General features: G+C 39.4%; 1 protein-coding gene across 6 annotated transcripts in view; it reads right to left on the minus strand.

Annotated features, from left to right (window-relative positions):
- Positions 1–18979, minus strand: part of ANO4 (anoctamin 4) — a 191522-nt gene that overhangs the window by 741 nt on the left and 171802 nt on the right. For all 6 annotated transcript variants that reach the window (XM_040556216.1, XM_040556239.1, XM_040556231.1 and 3 more), the window contains 7 exons: positions 18320–18417; positions 14883–15025; positions 13745–13897; positions 11959–12106; positions 8499–8618; positions 6233–6338; positions 3029–3224 (listed from right to left, as the gene is read on the minus strand). In XM_040556216.1, coding sequence (XP_040412150.1) covers positions 3033–3224; positions 6233–6338; positions 8499–8618; positions 11959–12106; positions 13745–13897; positions 14883–15025; positions 18320–18417 — 960 coding nt within the window. In that variant the 3' untranslated portion in view covers positions 3029–3032. The remainder of the gene's footprint in view (positions 1–3028; positions 3225–6232; positions 6339–8498; positions 8619–11958; positions 12107–13744; positions 13898–14882; positions 15026–18319; positions 18418–18979) is intronic.

Raw genomic sequence — 18979 nt, forward strand, 5'->3', positions numbered from 1 at the left:
CTATCTAGAGACCATTTAAAATTCCATTTATTATTATTAGCCTATTGCTTGTATTATATTTTCCTAATTAATGAAATAAATAGAAAGAGGTTGTCTTTCCTGAGTGTTCCGCTATATAGCTTTGAAGGACTAAAGGGAAATCTATTCTGCAGCACTGAAACATCAGTGGGGTGACTGGTCAACATTAAGTGACAGAAATGTACTCAGGAACTGCCAGGGAGGTCAGAGCCCCTTTCAGCATCATGCTCAACACAAGCTTGGTAAACAGCCAACTCACATTCTCGGTTCGAACAGAACAGGACGCAACCTCTAGCAAGGTAGTGTCATGAAAATTCATCACAGTGTAGCTATGTTGAAAACTTCTATCAAAAGCAATTAGTATGTATTGTATTTTTGATGCACTTTATTTGTTTTGACACATTATATTGCTGTGATTCCTCCAGAGTGGAAGTCAACTTATATTCTACTAGATTTCAGTTCAGTTCTGGGAAGTTACTGAGATCTCCAGTGACAAAGCTTTATCTTACTGCAGGAGTTGGCAAAGCTTTGCACTCATTTGGGTGAGACTGATTTTATGCATGACTCACAACTCATTTTACTACTTAGCAAACAGTTCCTAAGCTAGTCATCTGTTAATTTAGATATTAAACAGAGGGTATGCAATCTAATCCTATTGATCATGTAAATTTGGTCTGAATGTGATTTTGCATGGTGATCCTGCTTGAGAGTATCCAGATTGCAAGTGCAATAGACACCCGTAGGTGGTAGATGGTAGATACTAACCCATCTGGCATGTGTGTATCAAAGGATGCCATTGCCTAACCTCCATCCCCTATTTACAGAGACAGAATATCCCCATTTCTGTACTGCCCATATGCGCTGTGTCCACAGCTGCTGAAGCAAAGATGAACAAACAAGTTCACTTGCTTGTTAGGCAGAAATACACCCCATAACCGTTAGTTGTCTTCCTCATTTATTTTGGCACAAAGTCAACACAGAACAGATTCATCCTGAAACCCCTTCAGTGACTACACTGCCTCATGGGAACACCAAGCTTGTACCAGGAGCACCTGATAATGGGAGCTGCTGTGGCATTTATCCTCTTCAAGTAGGATGATGGTCACTACTGGAGGATGTACCTTATTGCAAGGAAGCAAAGGGTAGGCAGGCAGTGGCTCTACAGAGATCAGGGTGCAAACATTTTCTTCCACTAAGACATATTACCTTTTATTAAAACTTTCTTCCCCATAGAAGTAGCACAGTTCTACCCTGCAGTGGAAAGAAGTTAATGGATCTAATTTGGCAATATGTGCAAGTGGTCCTGATGTCTTGTGGAGTCCGAGGCATCCGTCCACAGGGTCATGCACTATGTGGTCACTCCAGAAGGGCAAATTCTAGCCCTTCTGTCAAATGGTTTCTAGAGGAACTTGTAGGAACAATTTGCTGATTTTTCCTCCTTTTTAAACACCTTCAGACTAACAAGGTCAATATTCCTTGATATTTCTGATGGAGCTCCAGTTATTTAGAAAAGGGTAAAGTGAATTGATCAGCTCCGGGACTTTGTATCTCGCTGTATCATCACCAAGATATACATTTACTTCCACCTGTCTTCTTACAGTCTTGGCTTTTGAACCTCCTTCTTCATGTTGTGGCTGACTGTGCCTCCGCACATTCTGCAAGAATTGCAGTGTTATCACTTCGAGACAAGAGGTGGTAGGGCTTTCATAACACTCAGCATTTTGATTCATGTTGCTCCATCCAACACTTCAGCAGTCTTCAGACTTACAACTCTCCTATTTTGGGCTAATGGTCAGCAAATTCTTTAATTTTTTAATGCTAAATGATTTGCAAAAGGATATAGACAGCGGCCCATTTCAGCCAAATCTAATTCTACAGCCTGTGTAGAATTGTTGTGCATGAAGGATTTCAAGCCATTTTGTGTGACCACAGTCTGGTTGTTTCCCACTCCTCCCCTCCTTAGATAATGAAGAGGAATAAAGAAAAAGTTACAAGAGCAGAGATTTTGAATGATTGTGTTCTCTTGTTCTGCTGACCTTGTTCATCTTTTTTTTTTTTTTTTTTTTTCCCCACTTAGGTGTTTAAGACACAGACTGTCTGCTGTTATGTGTATCATACACCCTAATTCCTGATGGGGCCTAGGTGTCATCTGGCAATACAACTATGTTGGCAATTTTGGGCAAGATGTCCTATCTTGATTTGTTTCCTTCAGAGAGCAGACAGTCCTGTTGCTGAAAAGGCACTGTTCAAATATTTAAAACTTGTTACCAACCTTTCACAATAATACTTCCAAATAAGTGACACTACAGTTAGTAGTAACCTCTGGCCACATTTGGATGCTTATCTATCTGCCAGCACTTCTGCACACAAAAATTGTCAGACAAGCTGATTGTCCTCATGATCAAGCATATCCTCCTAAAAATACTTAGGTACTGCTGAAGTTATAGAAACAGTTCACATATGTGACCTTAACTGATGGTAAATGCAAGCTAACACATCTTAGTCCACCATGGGAGAGGCCATCACTGCCATGCATATGCTGCGGGTGCTGGCCAAGAGGCCATCACTGCCATGCATATGCTGCGGGTGCTGGCCACACACGTGGACACGTACTGTCGTGTTGTTAATGTGCAGTCATTGGCTATGAAATAGCAGCTCGGTCATGAGCAGGAGCCATGGTTCTGTAAAGCACTGTAAGATATAATTGCTTTAAAGTTCAGGGCCCTGAACTTAAGTCGTGCATGGGAGCTTCCTGGAAAGAGTGCAGAGACTTACTCATTGGTCTGCTCTGCTCATGCCAACGTTAGCTCTGGAGAAGATTAAGCCTTGTAAGACTCCTAACTTCGAAAGATTTACCACAGTATACACCATATTAACCATGGGCACACTTGTGATAAGTGCACACAACAGTGATTAACTAATCCTCTTTCACTGCACTCTCCACTGCAGAAAACCAGGATTTTTTTTATAAACTGAATTCCTATCTTCTTTTAAGCAGTTTCTTCCTCACCCCATCATGGCCACTCATTGTGATAAGATTTTCCGTTCTTCTTTCTTTCCTTTCGTTCTTTCTGTAGACGTTCTAATTCTGCTTCGTACATCATTTCCTGAATCAGGTATTTTTCTCTCCTCATCCGATCCCTCAGGTCTTTTGGGAGATCTGGGATTAAGTAGGAAATCAGGTGCTTTATGCAAAAGACAAGGTGCTGTGAAAAGAAAAAAAAAGAAGTTGAAGAATGAAAATCTTAAGAAAACAAGTACTTTCCATACCTCCCGAAAACCCTTTCCTTCCAATTCACACAAAGATGCTGTGTTAGAACTAAAGCATTACTAAATCTGAAGAAACCAAATCATGAAGATTTTCCCCCACAAAAACTCCAGCCAAAGTCAACGGACTATGGATCTCAGCAAAGATCAAGAGCAGCTGGGTCCAAATGAAGCCTCGAAATTGTTGTATGACCTCTGTGTTCAAACAGTAGGGTTGTCTGGGCAGGGACTGGTATTAGTGGATTCCTCTGCAGGAGAAGGAAGATCAAATGATATAATACTTTCCTGTTGCTGGAAAACTCTTGCATCAGTACTGGAAGCAATGTTACCCATACAAAACAAAGCTTTTTTTTTTTTTTTTTTCTCCTTACACTCTGTATCTCTAATCCAAAGGCATATTGCTATTTATTAAACATCCCAATTAAACACAAGGTGATCTTTCGTCCCTCGTGTTTTAGGCATGCCACAGCAAAGCTTGAGTGTGATGGGGGAGGACAGCTCAGGCGTCCTCTTTTGATGAAACCTCCTCTTTGAAACCACCTCTTTGAAAGATGGTGCTAGGAGATTTACACACTTCACTTGAGAGGAGGTGCTGAGAAACCCAAATCCTCCATCTCAGCAAGAACACTCATTCCAGATTGGAGAAATAAAAGTACTTCTTCTCCAAACAGACCTCTTCCTTTGAAAGGCACTGAAAAAAAAATGTAACATATTTTCCCATATATTCTTCCCTCATGAGAAACAAACAAACTCAAACAAAAACTCAAACCTGCAATACCTTAATTGCTGTTTGTATTCCAAATCTTAAAAAAAAAAAAAAAAGCTTCATCATTTCAGCTTCTTCATAGCATTTTCACTGAACTCTCCATTTAGCCTGGACAAATAATTCCTCTTACAGTGATAGGAAGTACTTTTTGTTTTTGAGGGAGGCCAAGATAGCCAGAAATAATTACATCCACTTGCTCAGTGTCAAATGGTTGTCTGAGCTGAAGTATTTACTTAATTTGTGAAAAAACAACAACAACAGCCTGTCTTGAATTTCTTACCTCGTAGTGCAATCTTCTACTGTAACTGCTGTGGCAAACAATACATCTATCGGTGTTTTCTACAGTGAAAGACAGGCATCGTTTCTGCTGCAATTATGTTTATGATTTCACAGGATAGTTAAGGAAGTGGTTTGCAGTGCCAAGAAATGGAGTGGTCCTTGCTGAGGGAGACAGCCATGAGCCAGTCTATGGCTTTGGCTGGAGCAAAACAAAGTCAGTTCTCTTGTGCAAGCATTGGGCAAATCCAAAAAGCTATTCCACAACAGGCTGCACATTTGGCTGGGCACTGATACTTCAGCAGGACTGATTCATCTTGCTGCAGTTACCTTTGTCCTTATTCCATGCTGCCTTTACACAGCATCACAGAATGGTTCAGGTTGGAAGGGGCCTCTGGAGGTCATCCTGTCCAACCCCCCTGCTCAGGCAGGGCCACCTGGAGCAGGCCCATGGAGCCAGGACCATGTCCAGGTGGCTTTTGAAGATCTCCAATGACCTATATACCAAGTGCCTATTTGTGTCAAAAAACTAGGCTCTCTTCAATTTTAAAACTCCTTAGGCTGACCTGCCAAGGCCATTCTTGTAGTCCTTTTTGGGAAGGGGTACCCTGGCTCTCAGTATGGACAGCTCAGGAAACAAAGAGATGAAGCCCACCAGGCCTCTATGAAATCTTTTTTTGCCCTAATGTTTCCTTGAGCATGGCAGAGGTCACAGAAGAGCTGATCTACATAGGACTGGTCTCCAATTAGTTAGCCCAGCATAGGGCAAGGAGAGATGCCAGCCTGTGATGCTGTGTTCCACCTTTATTTGGGGAAGGCTGAAAACTACAGTCAGGGGAATTCACTTGGACTTCTGCTGAGCCACCAAGACAACCCAAGGCAAGAAATAATCTAGAAAAGGTTTCCCCTTCACTTTTCTTCTAACTCAGAAACTCAAATGTTCTGTCTAAAAGAGGTGCTTTGAGAGCTCAGTTCAGAATTAATTTACACAGTAATGTGAGTCAGAAATGCAGTATGTATTCATGAACAGTATGCCAATAATTTATGGTGATTACAGCTTCCATATCTGTGTTGGAAACCATGTTGCTATGATTTCAGAGAAGAGGCTTGAGTAAAGAGTAGTTAAAATTTTTTGTTCCCTGTTTGGCTTCTTCACAGTATAAAATGCATCTCAAACTGCTTGTGCTGAGCAGCTGGGTTCTGACAGGAAATATTCAGGCACCTGAAATTTAGGCCTTATGAGTTGCATCTTTTTTTGTAAATGATCACAGCTTATTTATCTACCTTCTTCTCTCTCTTTTTCAAAATCAGGATGGGAATACCAGCCATGTGAAGCTGGGTTTTCTCTGGTTTGTTTTAAATATTTTTGAGATAGTGACAGTAAGTACTAATATTATGAACGCTGTCAAAGGTATTTAATCTTTTTTATCATCTTCAGCTTTGTGATGCTAATCATTCTGTGGAAATGACTGGTATTTAAAATAGAGAAAAAAGCTAAATGAATAAACACTGTAACTTAAACTATCTTCATTTTTCACTTGTTCAAATTTTATCTTTTCTTATTATGTTCCATACTTACTCACTAGCCCACATACATCTTTCCAGCCTAACTAGGGTACTAATGCCAAAACTCAAAAAGTAATTAAAAGCATCATTTCTTTCTCCTTTGCATGTCACTGTTACAGCTTTTAAATTGCTGCATTCTCCTGCTTGTTAAAACCTAAATACTTGTGACTGTTCAGAAAACAGATAGGAGAATATAAAGCACAATGCAAATAGCAGAAACTAACACAAGAAGCTCAAGAGGTGGCATCATGGAACAGCCCAATGAAAAAGCTTAAAATGGAAATCTGTTTCACTTTGTTGTTTTTGTTATAAATACTTGTCACCTGAATGGTCACTGACCTCAAATACAATAATGAAAGCCAACCGTGCTGCTAGCACATGCCAGAACTGCAGCGTGTAGCCATAGGGCACTGGGGAGTGAGGAGGGTCTCGGTAGTCTCTGTACCTGAAAGACAAGCAAAGTATTTTATTTAGTAAAATACCTGCCCTGCTGCAACATATTTCTATTAACAACATGATAATTCCAAAATATTATTGCAGAAACAATTTAAAAGTAGTGAAAAAATCGTATTCTCCTTAATTTGTTTCCTACATGGGACAGAAAATTCATTATAAAAAATTCCCTAAATCCCATATATGTTAGTTTTAAGAAACTAAAGAAAACACACATGAACAAAAGAAACAAATGGTTATTTCATCTCTATGAGAGATAATGCACATTTCTCCCTGAAGATTCACCTTAGATTGCAGAGGGTGCTACACTAAATGAAATACACCGTGTCCTGATGTCTAAGTCATGAACAAAACCCTATCAAATCGTATTATCTCCAGTGCAAGTTCTTAAATCTGAGATGATCTGCCCTTCTGCAAATGGCACTGTGACTTCATAGGTTAGGATGTTTTACAATATCCTAAACATCCTGAAAACAGAAGCCCCTGGACAAAAGTCCCAAGTCAATAGAGTGTGTCTCCATGTTAGGAAGCACACACTACACATGAAGAAATGGGGAAACATTTTATAAACAACCAGAATAACATGGCATCATCTGGGTTCTAGATGAGTTAACAGAATATAACCACTGTTTTTTGTTCAGACAGACTGCCTTCCTGGAAAAGTGCCTACACTACAGCAGGACATATTTCCTTACCTCACTATCAATACCTGGCTTAAAATGCAATTAAAATGGCTGATGCTTTAGCAGATGAGTTAAGTAGCTGATAAATGAAGCTAAAGAAAGTAAGATGTTCACATTCTTTCAAGGGTAGGTATACATAACAATTCAGTGTCCCTCCAAAAACAGATTTATCTTCTAGAGATTTATGGCAACAGTTTTAATAGCATTCTATATATGGGATATAGAGGCGGCAACTTTTGCATTTATTGATGGGTTTTCTACCACCAGCTTTAAGTAGCAGCAACCTCATGCTTGAAGCTGGGGAAGAAAGAAATTAAAGAAGGAGAAGAAAATGATCAGAATCCAAAAACACTATCAAAAGGTGTCATGGGAAACTATGGGGAATGAAGTATTCTGAAAGCAGCTCTACTCCACAGAAAATATTATCTACAGATTCAACATTTGGATATTCTTTCTGAAAAATAAGTCTCAACAGAGTCCTAAATATCAGTTATTTAAATGAAAGCATTAATCTAAGTGAAAGCACTATGCTACACCACTTGATCTTATAAGTACAAATAAAAATGCCACGATATCACAAGGTATCAGTGACTTTTGGTGTATCACAGAGAATCTTTTTCTTGAGGCACTCATGAAAATACATATTAATTTTTCAAAGTGAAAAATACTGGGGCTACCTGTACCTGCAGCTACCAGGGCTCTTGCTGGCAAACTAGTATTGCCATAGAAAAATGACAACAGTATTTGTCATTTGCTATTTTTGCCTGGGACTCCATTTAAGACTTTGATTCTCTGGACCATTAAAATTAATCAGTTGCAAGTCTCATCACAGGCTACTCTCAGACTGCTATTTCTCCAATCTACTGGCTAATGATGAAGACACAAAGATGATTAACTGCTCATTTTATTCTGATTCAAACCAGAAGCATATGATTACTACTAATAATTACACCTGTAAGCAATGACAAACATATTAACTATTCATCTGTTAGGAAATGATAGACTTGATGTTTCATAAAGGTAGCTTAGGACAGACCCTGTTTATGCCAGACAGACGTGAAATAACTCAATGTGGTCACTTCTATGCCATCTTTAGTTGACTTCCTTGTACAGGATATGATAAAATCTGATTACAACTTCATCTGATATAATCAGTCACTCATTATTGGCCCTTTGATACCATATTTCTCCACAATGGTTGCATCTGGTTCAAGCCATGACATTATACAAATCCTGTATTAGGAACATCTCCCAGATATCCACTTTTCAACTTCTCCAGCATCTAAGGAAGGAATCATGTGGGTAACAACCAAGACGTATGCCACGTGCACCTTTGAATAGCACAGTTTTTTTTGTTGTTGTTTGTTTGTTTTTTTAAGTTCTGAAAAGCAGTTTCAACCCAAAATGTACCATGATGTTTCCCCTTTAAAATGTCTTAAAGCAGAAAGGTATTTTGATCAGATACTTACCTACAATATTTTAATGGTGAACCAGAGAATTCACTTCCATTTGATGTAGGTTCTGAGCGGTTTTCAAAGTCAGACACCAGAAATACTGATAAACTGGCATTAACATAGCCAACCATACACCTAGAGGGGAAAAAATCCTTTAGACAAGACACAGCAAGGTTTTTCCATTAACTGTTGCACCCAGGAGGATGTTCTCTGGGTTTCATGAAATCCACAGTTTAACTGTGATGCTTATTACTATTTGAAAGGGGTACTGAGGCAGTATAAAAGAATTCTGAAGTAGATCAGATGGACAATAAAAGTGAAGCAATGACAGATTTTTATTGGCAAAGATAATGGTGAAGACTGGGACTGGTTACCTTTGAAAAGAAGGGAGGCTTAGAAAATAATGAGTGGCACCTGGAAGATAATTAGAATACTCCCACTGTCACCCACTTGGTACAAGCACAAAGGGACATTAAATAAAATGGAATAGCAATACACCTAAAACAAGCTAAGGGAAATATGATTTTTTTTTTTAATTTTTTTACAAAATGTATAGTTAATCAGAGGAACTCATTATTAACAGATCCCAGGGTGGCTGAGCATTGGGAGGGTTAGGCAGAGTTTGGAGAACACTGAGTAGGGGAATGTGCATTGCCTGATAAAGGCAATGGTTTGTAGGAGTTGTAGGAGTCACAAGAAGGCTCAAATTTAGTATTAATAAGGCTGAGGAGAGATATGGCACATGCATTGTGCTTTTCACTCTGTACTGCTCAAGCACATATAAGTCTACACACACTGCTCAGCATGCTGCAGAGCTGTGGGGATGAGAAAGTGCTAAATTCTCCGGTCAACTAAGAAAAGATTGCAGCTAGCAAAACCTGAAATAAGCAGCCACATCACCACTGTGGCCATCTGTTTTCAGCGCTGTCCCACTGTTCTTGATATACTTGACCCAAAACATCTACAAATCTAAACTTAGAGACCATCAACAGAATTATAAAGGGTTGCCAGATTTTGAGCGAGGGTGAAGGACGGATTGAATCAACCTATCTTCATTCGCCTAACCTATACGCTGAACTGAGCAAATCAGAAAGATATTTAAAACCTATTTTGCAACACTGAAAGAGGTACAATCTTAGCCATCCATGAAACAGTACTGCACAGTGTCTTTAAATACTGTATTAGAACCCAAAAGATGAATATAATTACCACACAAAACACAGCTAATTCTCTCAAAAAGCTGTAATCAATGAACAAATTTAGCTACCTTAAGGATAGCTTCTAAGTACCCCTGTTGGTACAGTTTTGCCAGGCAGTTCTGACCCACAGGGATTTTTAAGACAGCAAGAGAAAGTGATTCTTACACATCCATTGAACCAGATCTGCTATAATACTGCTTGGACTTCTAGAAAAATTCTACAGTTATTTAGACAAGTATCTGAACTGAGGAATGATAGGTCAGGCAACTGAGATGTGAAAGCTGCTTTTAAAGTATATTTGAAAATCAATTTTGTCCTGCCAAGAACTGCTGCAGGTATCAACAACCTTGGGTGATCTACACAGAAGTTTAAAAATCCACTTTGGCTTGATCTGGTGGACTTGGTCTAATACTGTTATTAAAATTCAGCACTACCAAACCAGAAAGCTTAAATTTGAGTTATTATTTCTGGTTGTTTTGCCAGAGATTCAAAAAGCTTTAAGAAATTCTCCATTATATCATTTTCTGTACAGTTAGAGTTGACTTTTTTTTTTTTTTTTTTTTTAAACTATGGATTTAACCTTTCAGAAATTGCATTTAAGTACCATTTAGCTTTGAGTCAAAATCTCCATAGTGATTGGATTTGGAACTTAATTTAATCTCAATATTTTTCTAGTATCACTGGGTGTTATACAGATCTAACACCTACAGATGTCTTGGGAAAGAAAGGAGAACCTCTCTCATGGTTAGTTAATAGCAGGTGTTCTTGACTCCTTAATTTGAGAAAATTCAATATTCCTGTGTATTTTTTAATAGCTTCCTGCTTTTGTAACAGAGTTATGAATAACAATATCCAGAATGGTGACATATATAGTTTTTATGTTAGTTGGCTCTTCCACAGGATTAACATCTGATGGTTTCAACTGAGAAATTCACTCAGAAAAACAGCAAAGGTGTGATAACACTGCACAAGAGTTTTGTAAAAAATTAAGAGCTTTCCCTGCGAGCCAAGCTACTTCCCCTATGCAGAACAAGTTTCAAAACAAGTTTCAGTGAGTCATTTAATTCCTTACACAAATCAGATTTCTAAAGGCATTGTTTTTGTCCTGCGCAGTGGCTCTGAGAAAATCAGTAGCAAGGAAAATTGCTGACAGTGCCTCAGTGTCCTATGGATCTTCATCACAGCACAAGCAGAGGCACATGCTCAGCAACAGCTGGCACCAGACCAAACACCTTACCAGCAAAGGGACTTTAACTCTTCATGAAAAGAAATGGAACGTTTCCCCAGGTACCTACTAAAATGCCAGACCCCTTGTAGGACAGCAAGTTAGCAGCATTGCTAATCAAGAACTGCAACACCAGCTGCTCTTCTTCTGTCAGTACAGTTAAACAGTGTTGACAACCAAAAGATGGCAAAAAAAGCAGCGACAGGAGAAACCACTTTCTATAGCAAGGAAGAAAAATCAATCTGCCTTAAGTCCAACAGCAGAACGTAAGCTCTCCTGTTTAGCTTGGGTTTCTTTGAACAGCAGGTTCTTACTAATGGAACTATCAGATTGTTCGCAAAATGTGTCCATCTGTGGTCAGCTGGATTCAGTGACCTTCCCTCTGCTCAACAGCCAGGGTTTTACAAGTTGCAATGTAGCAGCTATACTCATACTTGCTGGCAGTGTGCACACTCTAAAGTAATCTCAGTGTTTACCAACACTGAAAGAAAATCTACTTAGGCAGCAGGGGTTCAGTTCACAAATGTCTCCTGAAAGAAGTAATCAAAGGACTCTAGTTTTAGAAGAAAGACAAATTACTTTGCTCTGTAAGTATATCTTGATTTATCACTTGGTAACTGCTTCATCTTGTTAGACACTACTTTTTGGAACAACGCATACTGAATACAGGAAATACAGCATAATGAATAAGTTTTAAATGCTGATTAAATCAAATCCATAACTGATAAATATCTGCACAGCTTCAGAATGAAGAGAGGATTTTATCCATGTACACCAGCTAGGAAATGCAACTTGTGCAGCATACTACTAGACATGCCAAATTTCTGCAACAGTTCTGCCATGTTTTCCTTGAATTAATGTCATAGATTATAGTCACTCAGCAAGCCACGCTATGAATATGCAAAGTGTCAATATCTATGCCTAGTATCTGCTAAGCACAAACAATACATTTGGGTTAGTGTAATCAGTACATACACAGACAGTACTGTTGCATCTATTCAAGAAGTAAGAGATTTTTCATGCACAACTGTTTTCCTAAGGAAAAGCTTACTTTTGTCCAGCTTCTCCTTGGCCCGCACAAGGTCCATATTTGTAAGCATAAACAAGTCGAGGGATGAAATCTGAAGTCACAGCTATAACGAATGCATTTGTGATAACAGAAAGAATTCCAATGCCTTCCAGAATCCCATACCAGATTCCTGTATAATAAGGAGGGTATGTTAGCTCCGGGAAAAACGAGGTCCAAAATACTTACTTCAAATACTGCATCCTCTGAAGCAGCTGTCCCACCACCCAAAACCTTTTTATGTAGCTTCTATTAGAGTCACTGACTGAAAATTATTTTTCTTATTGAACAGCAGGACCTCAGTGGACAAGATTTATGTTCCCACTGGGTGGGAATTTTGTTTATCCTGCAAATTATCTCAATGCTCATGAAGATCTTGGTTCCAGCAAACCCCCAAACCATGTGGACAGTTTTAAACATGGTAAGCCTCCTTGCTTATGATGACGGCTATCCAGCCTTTGAGGAGGATCTGCAGTGGCATATGTTCACACAGTGTGTCTGCTGTGAATATATGTAATCCATGATCTGCAGGCCACAAAGGCGTTGCATATAACTTGTGTTTGGCTGGTCAGCACGTACCTCTCTGCATCAGAATCTTCACAGCATGCTAATGCTATATAGTGGTACATGGCCCCCAGTATGCTCAGTTTTAACTGCCTGACAGATCTTGTGGTACAGACACAACAACTCTGATCATGAGGACCATCAGTGAGGAATACATGAAGGGCAGGTTAGATGTACCCATTGATTTTAATGAGGCATCATGCTACCCCTAAAAACTTTTCTGAATAGGGACCAAGTGCAACTCATTTTGAGAAATAATACCTGAATCTGCCTGAAAAACAAAACAAAACAAAACAAAAACCCAACAACTGTTTTTCTGTGCTTTTATTATTTAAATTATATAACCGTCTTTTCAGAAGTTGTCTTCTGTGTATGCTGTGTACTGGCTGACCTCCTCATAGAGCGACATTGTTCACACACAAGGCTTTACTCAGACATAGATTTGAGGTACATGGTAGAGCTCTCTGACAGCAGAAAGACTGGGATTCTGCTATTTCATGGGAAGTGCTGCTATTTTTTGGAGTGCACCAGGGATTCAGCATTGGGCAAATAAGTTAGCTTTATTGTGTCCTTCTGCTTTTGCACACTGGAAGGATGGAGGAGATTTATAATCAATATGTGTCCAGAGAGCCCTTGCAGCAATGTATAGATGAGTGACCTCAAAGTTATGTGAACCCTGTGTTTAGCAGTGTAGTCATTCCTCACTGAGGACAAGTAGTCTCTTGGGATTTAGACCCATCCTGTCTCATGCAAGTGGACCTAGTGGACATAGCCACTGAGTCACAGGTGAGATTTTTGGTCAGGTAAATAGAAAACACACAATAATCTTATCAAATGGTGGCTGCTTTAATTTGACTTTGATGTTTCTGCTGCTCTCCCTAGTTGTTATATTCAAACTGAGCAGTGGCATGTGTTCAGATAGTGTGTCTGCCACAAGAAGAAACCTGCAGAGAACATTGATCACTTCATTACAGCATCTTGGCTGTTAAGTCACCCAGAAAGTCATTAAAGGAAGTTTTTTTGTTTGTTTGTTTGTTTTCCCAATATTGACTATTAATTGCATAAATAGACTGGTATCTGTATTGATGTTTAAAGCTTTTTGGAACAGTCAAATTGTGTATTGTTAATGTGGAAGAAGACTGAAAATTTCTTGAAGTGGTCAGTATTTTGCCCTAAAAATAGCACACACATGTAACAAAGAACTCACCTATATCTTTGGCTCTTGAAGCTAAAGGTCTTCTCCACTGGGTGACAAATTTGTATGCATCAAGCCGAATTTCAATAATATTGTTAAGTAAGGCCAGAAGTGGTGCCAGTGGAAAAGCTGCCACAAAAATGGTTGTGAATCCAAATTGAAGAACTAGGAAAGAAAGGGAAAGGTCACAGTGTAACTATTGAGCTCTAATTCCAAGTTCTCAGATACTGAAGTATCACATGTACAAACATTCCTTATTGTGCTGTACTATACAATAATCTTGTGACAATTATGCAGAACTTTCTAGCCAAATCTCAGAGCAAGGATGACCAAATCAAATGCACATCAATCACCAGAATGGACTTCAACATCTAGATTTTGTAATTTGGAGAAGAGTTTGGAGGTGGACAATCTATGCTTTTAGAAATTTACATTTTTATTCCAGCACCAGTTAGGATCTCTCAATATTTGCAAAGATTAGGGTTTACTGTACAAGTAGGCAGCAGTTTGAAACCTTATGTAAGTTTCCTGAGGCAGGTCTTCAGACTCCCAGATTTGCCATTAATTCGAAAAGAATTGTGTGAGGGAGAAAAGAAAAAAACTTTCATGATAAACACAGTTCGGTCACACAGGGCAAAAGTTTTTTGTTCTTTAACATTTGTTACAGCAGTTATTCTCCCCTTTCCTCTGGATAAAGCAATGCCTTTTGACAGCAAGCTAATTTGTAAACATGAGGCAGTAGATGATGGTGAATTTTAAACATAACCAAGCATCCAAGTCTGTTCCATTCAGTTTAAAATAAAAGCCCAAGGGAACTTCCTTAAGCAAAACCCAGCAAACTTCTTCAGAAACATATACAGGTGAAGAGATGGGCTGCTATTTAGAAAACAACCTTCCTCATATGAAGCCAGATTCAGAAGCATGTCATAAATGCGGGGTTAGCAAACCAGCAGCAGTGTGGTTAGCTGCATTGACTTGGTTTGGCTCTTAGAAATCCACTCCCATTCCTCACCTGACTTGTAAGAATAAGAACTGTTTTGCAGCCTCTTTAGCTCCACACAGCAAGAGTTTAAAATGTACACCAGCCCACATCAAAAAAAGCAATACCATTAAAATCTAGTGAAAGAGAGAGCTAAGGTCAGTGCCATACTCATTTCTAGGTATTCATCAAAGAGTCCATAAGCATTCATAGGCTGCAGATTGTAGTCCTTTTCCCACTGTGGGAAGCTTGTTTTTCTTTGTGTGCCATACTCTTGCCGTAGTTTTCTCCTGGTCCACCAGTTTTGAATTAGCCTACATTTTCAAATAAATTAAAGAAAACAAATAAAGACTGTTATTGGCTATTCATTGATAAACTGGAAGAGGCTGAGCGTGCACAACATACCTTGCAGAATGAATTTTCCAATGCACAGGAAAACAGAGCATTAGTAATGCATGTGGCCGAAGACACAGTGTAATAGGTATGAAAACAGATAAGGCTAGTGGGATGTTACTAAAATGAAAAAGGGGTTTTGACATCTTTTTATTACTTATTTAGCTTATTTTTGTCTATACAAAATGGCAAATCATTTCAGGGTCTGTTTATAAGGCAGGACACAATGTTGTGTGGAGACCGTTAAGCTCTAAGTGAGAAACCAGTAACCAGAGTGCTAATGCTGCTTGATCCCTTCCTGTGTGTGATGGTATCTTTGCACGGCTCTACACTGTGTGGGGGTGGCAGTCCCTGAGCTATCCTGGAAGGGAAGGAAATACATTGAACGTAATTATAGGGTCTGCAGCCAAACATTCCGAGAAATGAGGGGCAGAAAGAAGTGTGTGGACTACTGACAACATGTGGTGGCCAAGAGATTAACAGCAGACTTAAGAGAGCTCTCCACCTCATGGAAGGGGAAGACTGAACTGGACTTCAGAGGAAACATGCTGTTCCTGAAGAAATGCAAGTATAGGGGCACAGGAGAGACTGAGCCAGAATGGAAATGAGTGCCCACGTCTGAAGTAAACACCTTTGCCTCTCCAGGTTAAGGAATTGCACATACTGGGCCAAAAAGGACTTGAGCTCTAATTAGTATAGAAAGCAAAACAACACAAGAGCTTTTCTCCAAAAATGTGGTGGGCCCCTTCATCTCAGCAAGTTAGAAGGTGCTAACTCACCCAAATAATTCAGACAGTCATCGATGTGAAAACTGGTTAAAAAGGACATTCCTGTGAATGAAAGATGGTTGTGACTGATGATTATGGGGCTTTGCCTCTCTTGTCCTGACTATGAGAAGGTGAGAGGGCTGAAAAATGAATTCCTGCAAAAAAGGCAAAATGCAGGATGAGGTGGGTGGGAGACCTATACTCTGAGATGTATCCCAGTTATTTCCTCCTTTGTGTGAGCAGAAACCCATAACCAGTGTTACTAATGTTGAAGACTGACAGTAAAATTCGAAGCGATGTCTTTTTCTGATTTATATTTGAGCAAAATATGAGCAATGTAATGCAGTAAGGTTTTAATATTGATGTGTGTTCTTCTTCCAGGAATAATATCAACTTGAAATTGCAGTTTCCCACCTCCAAATGAAACAATAATTTATACTTTGTTTCCTAGTTATTGCAAATGTACATACAGTGCAGGAGAGAACTGTAAAATACTTTCAAAGGTCTTGAGGTGGTGTTTGTATGAAGCAGAAGCACCACACTGACACACCAGCATTTGTATGAACACATGGAACTATGAAACAATAAAGGCCCTTGCACACCAAACCTAGGGCCTCTCTTTGATACCTTTGAAACCTAGTTTTTAAATTTCAGGTATAAATTTCAAAACACAAGCCAGTGCCATACATATCAGTGTGAGATGAAACAGCAGGCACCGGAGCTCCTGCTGCTAAAGAACACCTGGAGCCCTGGGCAGCATGGCAGACTTCTGCTGTGTGCCCCCATGGTCCTTGTGGGAGCACACACCAGCACCAGGGCTGGACTGCCACCCTGAAATGATGCAAAATAGCACTCTCCAAAACAGGCTGCTGTGGCATCTCTCCTAGGACTATCTTACGGAGAAGTACTCCCCACTATCAGCTTTGGAGTGGCACAGTGCTGGCACTGCCTGGGACTTGGCAGGCAATAGCCAGAGTATGCACGGAGGGGCAGTGATGTTCTAGACTGCAGGGTTGCCTCTAAATCCTCTGGCCATCCATGTGGCTCCAATCATGCTCCTAGCAGAAATAACTGTGTTTTTTTCATACAAAAAGGAAATGTGCTTGCCTGCAGCATATCAGGGCTAGAGAGGTAGTGTGAAAGGGCTGGAGAGAAAACACATCTCCCAGTAGAACAGGTTTAAGCTTCTCACATTGCTGTGACTGTGTGATTTGTGTTGTGACTCTAAATGAAGGGACTGACTTTACTTAAAATAGTTTATTCCTATTAAAGCACTTGTTTTTAAACAACCCCCTCTTATCTACTTCTGTCACCTTCTTTAATTCTCTTCAGTGTTTATTATTAGGTTTCAAAATCCCTATTAGTAGGTAGCAGAAAGATCTAATGAAAACTGACAAAAGAGTCTGGGAGCGGAAAAAGAAGGATCAATGTTGCTGCTGCTGTTCCCCACTCCGCTAATTCCTCCAGCCCTAACAGCTGCAAAATCCTGGCGAGAAGCGCGCTAGGCACTGGCTGGGGAAGACAGACAAATAGTGAATGTTGAGTACCTTGATTGACCATTACTCTGTGCATTTAAATCATTTACTCCATTATCCTTACGGCTGGATGTGATCACCGCAGAGGCTGCCTGAAATCACTGCTGCGACACGTTCTGCAGTTCAGGCACCGACCTCTGCACTAGCTCTGCTGCGGATCCTGCAGCAAGGCAAATCCCTCCGAACTGCAGAACTTTGCAAGGGCAAACTTTCTGACAATGTCAACTCTCTCTAATGTTTTCACACTTGCTAATTTCACTTGATGATCTGCCACAGTCTCTAGCATCAACTGTCTCTATTAATCATGCTTATTAAATACTAATCAATAAGAAATGAACCAATAGAAAATGAATAACTGTCAACCTTTGTAGCTAGGGCACAGCTCCACAATACCCAGAAGATCACCAGGGAATTTGTCTACATACCAGTCAGTACATTTTTCTATCTCTGAGAGCGAATATGCCAGCAATGCATTTTTTCCAGCTCATACCTGCCCTTTCAGGCATCTTTTATCACCCAGCAAGGAGAAATCCAATTTAGAATTTCCTGGTATAGATAAAAAATGATACATATAATATTGCCTGTGCAAGGAATACAGTGGTCCTACAGTTATTTTTAAGGAGTTTTGAAACAGGGAATATGATTTAATAGAATCAAGTATTTCTCACATATTATTTATTTGTTAAGATCTATATTACACTTTCCTTTTTTTCAAACCGTATCCAACATAAAAAACCTACAACAACAACTATCTCTACAAGTCTGGAAATCTAGCTTAAGAGCTGTCTGTCTTAAGGGAAATTTTCTATATTAATGGCTACTGTACCTTGCTTTTATGTAACTGGTCATAAAAAAACAATAAACTTAGTATCCTTCTGTGACCTACAAAAGCATAGACATTATGTTTACTTACGGGTAGCCCAGTTCCATGAAATTATTCCATGTCTGCTTTAGCACCATTATAATACCCATTTGCATACAGAGATCAATAAGGCATCCACTAGGGTGGCACTACAGAAAAAAGAAACAAAAGGTTAAGTAGAAATAATGCTCAGTTTAAGCATTTTTTAAAGAGCAAACACTTATATTAGACAATTTACTTAAAGGAAATTTAATGCTGTTCTCTTTAATGTTTCTTATAATATAAACTTACGGGAGCATACAAAACTGTATCATACCATGACCCCTGTAAGCCTATCATCTAATTCTCTGCAGGGGACAGAATCAGCTGAAACAAATATGGTTTTCACACTAATACGGCTAATATGTGCTGTGGTTTAACCTGGCCAGCAGCTAAGCACCACACCAGCTACTCAAGTAACTCTATCCTCGCTGAAACCAGGACAGTATGTTATGGAATTGCGGGTAGGATAGAGGTAAACGCTACCAAATTTCTCCAAGGATTACAATAGCTTTTAAGGAGTCTGATTATGCCTCAAGTCAAAAAATGAAGAAAAAATTTCTCCTGGCTGCATATGCAAAGAGTTTATGCCTAGAGGATAATCCTAATACTGTTTATTGAGTACTTATAAGGTATACGACTTAGTAGATTCCTGAAAGTATTCTCTTCTTG

This window comes from Cygnus olor, chromosome 1, assembly GCF_009769625.2.
Source record: "Cygnus olor isolate bCygOlo1 chromosome 1, bCygOlo1.pri.v2, whole genome shotgun sequence".
Lineage (NCBI taxonomy): Eukaryota > Metazoa > Chordata > Aves > Anseriformes > Anatidae > Cygnus > Cygnus olor.